The 7,934-nt window shown below is 31.4% G+C and overlaps 2 protein-coding genes across 2 annotated transcripts; both read right to left on the bottom strand.

Moving 5' to 3' along the window:
* Window positions 1-3,460: 3,460 nt before the first annotated feature.
* On the bottom strand, window positions 3,461-4,563 carry LOC105129693 (protein YLS9-like). The gene has a single exon (XM_011031880.1). The coding sequence runs from the start codon at window positions 4,453-4,455 to the stop codon at window positions 3,661-3,663; it is 795 nt and encodes a 264-aa protein (XP_011030182.1). The 5' UTR covers window positions 4,456-4,563; the 3' UTR covers window positions 3,461-3,660.
* A 1,521-nt stretch (window positions 4,564-6,084) lies between these two features.
* Window positions 6,085-7,351, bottom strand: LOC105129718 (uncharacterized). Its single transcript, XM_011031900.1, has 2 exons — window positions 7,060-7,351; window positions 6,085-6,890 (listed from the first exon to the last, which is right to left on the bottom strand). The coding sequence occupies exons 1-2, from the start codon at window positions 7,349-7,351 to the stop codon at window positions 6,085-6,087; spliced, it is 1,098 nt and encodes a 365-aa protein (XP_011030202.1).
* Window positions 7,352-7,934: the final 583 nt, after the last annotated feature.

Genomic DNA, 7,934 nt, shown 5'->3' with positions numbered 1-7,934 from the left:
TCCTTTATTAACAACTCATGCCAACAATTGAGTGTTGGCTTTTCAACGATTTGTAGTGGATTGGCTATTTTCAGTCATTATAGGTTACTAATATAAAATAATTTGAAATTTTGCATTACTTGATTTGATTGTGGAGGCTAAGTTCGTAGTAAAAAATAAATAAAAACTTGTTATTTTTTCTTTTTAGATTTGATGATTCCATATAAAAGACTAAATTTTGGATTATGAAATGAATTTGATGTCTTTTTCATGATAATTATGTTCAAAATATATGTTATTAGCATATTAATTTTAATTTTATTGGAAATTTGATTTAATTAATATGATTTAAATAGATTATGGATGAATGAGAAATTAATCTCAATGAACCATTGGTTTTTCTAGATTTGATTCATGATTTATGGTGGCTAATTAAATGTTGATAATAGTAAGAATTGAATTCTTATACTAGGAGTTTAGGACAAAACACCACTCAAAAGAGCTTGAAGATTTTGGCTACCTTAAACAATTTAAACATGAAATTTTTTTTTATTATTCTATATTATTTATTTGATATTGAAAAAACATTTTTAATTTGGGCTTGTTCTAGCCTAGCAATATTGTTTAGGGTTTTATTTCATTATTGGACTTATATTAATTGATTTCTAGTTATGACCCATTGACTTACAACTTAAAAGAATTTATTAGGGTCAATTTGAGAGGACTATATAATATTTTTTGAAGTTGTAAATTTTGGCAACTTGGTGATAATAAATGTCAGTTTCTTCCTTTTAATTGTTTGTGGTAAAACATAATTTAATTGCAATGAGAAAGACCGTACATCCGACTTATAAAAAATTAACTAGTTTCATGGAGTTATTCACATACTCTATATTCTTACGTACGTGATTAACTTTAAGTCCAAATTTATTTCAATGCCTTTAGTTCTTCGATATAAGGTTAACTTTAGGTCAAAGATTTATTAAACTTGATTTTTGGCTTTTTGAATTGTATTTAAACTTTGTTAAATGTTGTTTAATCATGTGATTAAGAGGTTTACATCAATCTCATTGAAAGATATTTGAGTCTCATATTCTTTGATTCAAATACCTTATTTTTAAGTATATCTAAATTTAGATAGTATTGTCGAAATCTTGAGAGATATATTACAAATATTTTAATTACACAAGTGAAAAATAATAAAGTTTTAAAGATAAAGAATTTATCTTTGACACTAACAACACATTCATTACTTTAAAGTATTTCAACAGGTAAATACTTTTTTCTTGTTTTGATTTAAATATAATTAATTTTATTATTAACATGCACTTTGATTTTATATTAATTGCAAGATTAAATATATATTTAGTATGAATGTCAGTACTCTTTAAATTATATTTATTTAAAAACTTGTTTGTTATGAGTTATTAGTTTACTTACTTATAAAATTAAACTTATATGAATACTAAATTTTTCTTGAAAATGTTTTTATATTTAACATTTCTTGTTATGATAAACTAAATATCATTACTCATTATTCTAATAATCTAATATATATTTAGAAACATTGAATCTACAAATTTTAGATGATTTTTCCTTTTTAAAATTCTTTGGTTTTGCTTTTTTTCTTTTTTTCTTTCTTATAATTTACTAGCTAATTAATGTCTCATCGTTGTATGGGAGATTCTTGTTTTTTCTTTATTATTATTATTTTAGAAAAAGTATACTTTTTTTTTCTAATATATGATTCTTGTAGAAAAATAAAGTGATAATATTTCCTGAAAATTTGGTGATATTTTATTATATTAATCATATGATACACAATTGTTTGAGTAATTATTATGATTGGTTTTTTAGATTTTTTTAATTTAAATTTATTATTTGTGTTTTGTATAGTTTTTATGGTATTTTCATAAAATTTTATTACAGTGATCATATATATTGTATCTTCAATCATTTAGTTCATATACATTCTAAAAGAACACATATTTTTTCAATAATCAATATACATATTGATTTTGATTTGTTGAATTTAAATTTAGTGTTTAATGTTTTCAAGCGCTCTTATTTAATGATTAATGTCCAAAATCTTGTTTACTTTCCAATCTCTTGAATGTAACAAACATTTTTTGAAAGGCCTATATTTCTTGTATGGTCCATGCATGGGTCAATGAATTTTATTTATATACACACACACAAAGAAGAAAAGAGATTCAAGTATATATATATTTGAAGTGCATGGGTATAGAAATTTGTAAAAATTATTTTTTAAAAATAAAATAGTGTTACTAAGAAATTCTCCTTTTACCTTTATTTATTCTTGTATACCAAATAAGGTGCAGAGATTAGACAGAATCTCATATTTGCTAGGTTAAGCAATAACTTTTCTATGTTAATAACTACTTTAATTAATGCTTATTTTGTGTATGATTAAGTATATGAAGGACAAGTAAAATTATATTATATTTTTCGTAAAAATATAAAAACATGTTTTTACATACTTTTTGGAATTTAATAACTGATTTATTAAAACTTTAAGAATTTAACTAATATGTTTGTTTTTTTTACTTTAATTGTGATTAAATGTAATGTTTGTGTTTTTGACAAAGAACATATAAAAAAAAAAAAATTTTTGTGTGTTGTATATAGTCAATGTCCTAACATGTTTTTGAATGTTTTTTAATATACAAAACGTAAATATTGAAAGTTTTATAAATGTATTTTTGTATAAATTTCTTAAACACAACAAAAATTATTTTTTTGCATTATCGTAATTAATAACTACTTTAATTAATGCTTGTGTGACAAAAAAAAACACCTTATTTTGATATATAAGGTTAGAAATATATCCATTTTAGACACTAATTTGGGGGGGCACTCAAATATTAACAGTTATATAGATAAATGAGTTAAATTAAAGCCCAATACCATAAAATATTAGGAAAAAAAATCATATCACATCATTTTTGTGTGATAAGTAAATATCTCTTTTTTTTCATAAAGTTGAAATTATTCATTCTAAGACATATATAATTAATGAAAAACCAATTTTCAAATTATTTAGAATCTAGTTGTAAATAACAATTCATTTTATAATTAAATTCCTTTATTTAATTACAAAACATAAGAAAATGATCCTATCAATCAGAAGTTATCAATTCAAATCCTTTTTTTTTTAAATTGAGAGATATTGAAAAAGATCAAGATCATTCTCATTATTAATATATATACTATGGTAGTCTATGATTTCACCAGCCATAACTTAACTATATATATGCGTTCCCATTTCTCATTGCATTGGCATTGAATTTAGATTTTTTTTTCAATTAATTATGTATATCATTATTTTTATTAACCATCAGATGGTAAAATTTAATTAAGGTGCTTCTCAAATTTAAGTGAGAAAAAAATAATTGAAAAAAAAACTTAAGTTGGACAGTATTAAACTACAAATTAATGTAAAAATCTGGTATATTAAGATTAAATACAGCACTCGGAATAATACATAGCGATATAAAGACATGGAGAGAAAAATCATATAAAAATATAATTCTCCGGCCTTTAACGAGAAGCAGGGAAATTAGCTAGGAAAAATCCTGCTGTTTGATCAATGGCCCATATATACGGGCATGATACACGATCAAAAGATAATATAAATATGAAATAATAAAGTTAATTAATTTATAGCCTAAATTTAAACTTACAGCTACTATTTCTAATATTAATGGCGCTATTGGGAGCTAAGCTGTCGATATCTAGCCTGCATCTGACCCTGAACTTCACCTTCATGAGCTTCAGCTTGCCAAGCTTGACTCTCACAGGCTGCTCCACCCTGAGGTTCAAAGGAATGATTCCAGTCTGCTGTTGTTGCTGTTGCAATGAAGTGAGCAATGTATTGCCATCATCTGTTTGTCCTGATAATAACACACTAAGCACGGTGGTGTTCCTGTGACCCTGGTAGAATTTTGGTAACGACCCTTGACATAGATTTGTGCCTGTGTACCACACGCTTATATGGCTCCCACCCTCGTAGTAGACGCCCACTTTCTTGTTAGGATTCCTAGCAGTGATGGTGACATTGAAGGTGGCAGATAAGCTGGAATTGTTAGTGAGATTGAATCGGGTAATTTGCAACGCGTCGATGGAGAACTTGGGGAGTTTGGGTTGAAAGACAAGGTACAGAATTCCAGCAACAGCTCCAATGACAAGAATGAGGAGCAAGAGAAGAGAGAGCGTCCAGCACAAGAATCTGCAACAACAGCTTCTTCTCTTCTTGGGTGGTTTGGTGTGAGTGACCGGAATTGTACGCTGAAAAGGGGGATAATGGTGGTCATGAATATGTGCAGCTGGATCCCCTTTATCAGACTTGGAGGATCCCCGGGGCACTAATGGAACCCTGGGAGCCTCGACATCTAATGGTTGATCGTCATGGGTGCTACTCGTATTGAGAGGATGAACTTTCTGATGATCTGCCATACTATCGGTCGGTCTATGGATCGATGGGTGGATTGTTCACAGATTTGGAAGGTAGATATAGAGAACATGTTAGTTAGATATTTGGTTAACATTGAAGCTGCCTTCTTTGACTTTATTTTGGTAGAGAGGTCAGGGCAAATTAGTAAGCCCCTGTTAATTAATGTTCAAGCCGCAGGTTAATTTTTCTTGGGGTCAGGAGATGAGCACTGATCACATGCCTGACAAGTCTTCTTTCTTTTTGTATCCAGAATTCAACAGCGTGTTGTTTGAGTCTTTCCTGACTTTTTTTTTTTTCGTTTGAATTATATTGGAACCTTCATTTATTAAGATCATACCGAATCATTCATTCACACACATCACAAAAGCTAATTTCCTCTTTCTTTCTTTCTTTCTTTCTTTTTTTTTTAATAGAATAGAGACAACAATAATAACCACAAAGTGGCTCCTTGTGGACATATATATATATATATATATATATATATATATATAGAGAGAGAGAGAGAGAGAGACTTTGCGTTATCCTCTTTCTGTAGTTAAAAAAGAATGGCATCGCAAATCAACAAAAGAAACTTCACACTCAATGACTCAAACATATATATATTCATTGTACACAGTGCTTGATTACAATAGAATATCGAAGACCTAAACCCTAAACCATAATTAATTAAATTAGGAAAGATAGATCAGATCACATATTATTTGAGGATTAATTAATTAATGTATAAATATTGTGGTGGGAGACATATATTTGTCTAATACAAACGAGTGAAATTAATCATCAATCCAGGAGGTATCACATGCGATTGCAGATGATGCTTCCGGACTGGGCCAGCATGCTAGGATCCATTTCAAGTGGAAACTTCCATTCACTGGTCATGGAAAGATTATATTTCCGCGTAATTAATTAGTCAATATTCAAAACAAAGACTACGTCCTGCAGGTTTCTTGTTACTTTTGCATATTAGGTAATCTGATGATGATATTGTTTTTTTTATAATACACGTAATTAAACCTTGTTGACTAATTATCATTCCGAAGAACATGCCTCCATCATCGATCTCTCATGCCTTCCGTCACATTGATCTCATTTCATACTCGGAATGTCAATCGATATCAGGGGCAGAACTACGTGCATGGTCCTTTGTTTCAAAGACATTTCAATATTATAGCTATGCATTCAGCATCCAAGAAGGGGGGGAAAAAAAAACCTTGCTTTTGATCCTTGTTTATACGAGCCTATTTTCATCTCAGCCCTTGAGTCTTATTTATTTATATATTTTATCTTGGCCTCCCCCCTGATTGGTATTCCAAGTAATTAATTATGAATGCGTGCATCTTGGCTCGTATATATGCTAATTTTATTCTAAGATACTGATGTTAAGCATTAGAAAAGGATGCGATAATGATTTTTGTTTTCTTAAGAATGCACATGAATTATTTCAGGGACTTGCAAGTGAGTTTCATTTTATTATGCTTCAATGATTTATGTGTATTTTAAAAAAACTTTTAATATCTTTTTTTAATATTTAACGCTATTTAAAAAGATGGTAGCAAATTACCACCATGCATTCAGAAAAACAGCTCAAATCGCAGCACATACATAATCAGCTAATGGATGAGCCCTAGACTCTACCGGCGACAAAAAACCACTGATCCATGGCCATTACCTGTGTTGCTAGTGCAATCCAAAGTGGAATCGGTATTCAATGCCAATAGTTTAGCTGCATATTGAGGTTTCGAGGATGGTGAGAAAATGCACAAGTTACAATCTGCTGATACAAGAGAAGAGGTCTTGTACTTGTTCTCCCCGCCCATGATTGGCATTGGAACCCCTCTCTTCACTGGATTCTCGAAATCAGGACGATACGTCTGCCCTAAGACACCTTCCACCTTCTCTGACAGATTGAAAAACTTGAGTTGCACCTCCAAATGTGTAAAACAATCATCGGATGGTATTTCATACTTGTGTATGCGGTCGTCTTCCTTGGTTATGGGAACAATTTTCACAGATATCTCAACAACATTGAGCAATGTAACTGCAACGCTATTGTACTTTGCTGTCCTCTCCACCACAATATTATTTAGGTCAGGGCTAGTCCAAGTAGAGAGGTGACCTTGAGGAATGTTGAATGGTGTGCCATCATAGGTGAAGAGGAGTTGGTCGACTTGGTCGTCCCATTGTGCCACCTTGTTCGCTGCTAGAGTGAACGAGTGAGAGTCGAACATGAGACCTAAGGCTTGAATCCATGTGTTGTCACGGGATCTTCCAGAAGGTCGGCTTCCAATGAATCGAGCATTTATTTGAAGATTAGAGTCAGATACCAAGCTAAAATGCTCGTTTGTCTTTCCGTGGAAGTAGAACATGACACCATCTCCTCCAACAAACCTTGGATCATAACAGGCTGCACCTATACCATTACAGTTTGGCCTGCGAGCTGCAACAATATACACTATAAATATTTTAATATGTAACAAATTAAGTTAAGAACTATAGTATAAATTGATGAATGCTCATTACTTTAGCGAGTGAAGTCATGAGAAATTAATTAAAATATATATGACCAAATAAAGCTAGCTAGGATTAGGAATATATTAAGTACTTGCTTCTGCAAATGGCTTCACATTTTTTGGAATTACAATCTGCAAAACAGCCTTTATTCTTGGGATCATAGGGCTTGAATGTAGGGCACTGGGAGGGGCAGGAAATGATTTGGCCAAAGCATTTTGAATTAAACTGATTGCAGTAGACTGACTCGGGGAATTCCACAGAACCATCTGGAGGTGACACCGTCGATAGTGGTGGTGGTGTGGCAGCTCCAATGTTGTCTGCATGAGACTTGGCAATAAGAAAGTAAAGAAAGAACAAGAGGGACAAAACTGAAGTGATGGTGGTCATGGTTGACACACTCTAGTACTGTGCTGATTACGTTTATGATATTCTAGCAGCTAGTTAATTACCAGATCAGACCTGAAGCGACGTAGAGTCAAAGAGAAAGCCTAGTCAATTTACAGCTAGATCGATGAATACATTGCATAGCATGATGTGGATGAGCATCTCGGTTAATTATAATGGACAAAATTGATAGGCTAGCAATTAATCAAATCCATTTTTTAAATTGAAAATAGATCGATTGATCATCAGATTCCTTTTAGTTTTGCTTAACAATTGTTATGATCGTTGCGAAGTGCGTGCCGACAAAGGCATCTGCGCCACTTTTTGTGTTTCTTGGTCATGTGCAATTAGTAGTCCACTTTCGCTATGAAGTTCTCCTCTCTGAATTCATTGCAGGAGTTGAAGCATTACTGGAATAATTCTCGTCATGTGGTCTTAATTTCTTCTTCTTCTTTTTTCTATTACAGAAGAGAGACTCGAACACACACGAGATATTATGGGGGAGGGTAGCTTTACTGCCATTTGAGGTATATATTCATAGGCTGGTTTTCGACATTGGATCCATCTCTCTGTTTATGTATCTGCC

Source organism: Populus euphratica, unplaced genomic scaffold (assembly GCF_000495115.2).
Source record: "Populus euphratica unplaced genomic scaffold, PopEup_1.0 scaffold16.1, whole genome shotgun sequence".
NCBI lineage: Eukaryota > Viridiplantae > Streptophyta > Magnoliopsida > Malpighiales > Salicaceae > Populus > Populus euphratica.
The sequence above is the reverse complement of the archived record's forward strand: the minus strand, read 5'-3'. Positions and strand labels throughout refer to the sequence as shown.

Excerpts from the sequence above, each read along its gene's own strand:
- LOC105129718 (XM_011031900.1), bottom strand. The coding sequence starts at position 7,351 with ATGACCACCATCACTTCAGTTTTGTCCCTCTTGTTCTTTCTTTACTTT. Across the intron at positions 6,891-7,059 it reads ATGTGAAGCCATTTGCAGAA|CTCGCAGGCCAAACTGTAAT; the intron begins GCAAGTACTTAA and ends ATATTGTTGCAG.
- LOC105129693 (XM_011031880.1), bottom strand. The coding sequence starts at position 4,455 with ATGGCAGATCATCAGAAAGTTCATCCTCTCAATACGAGTAGCACCCAT.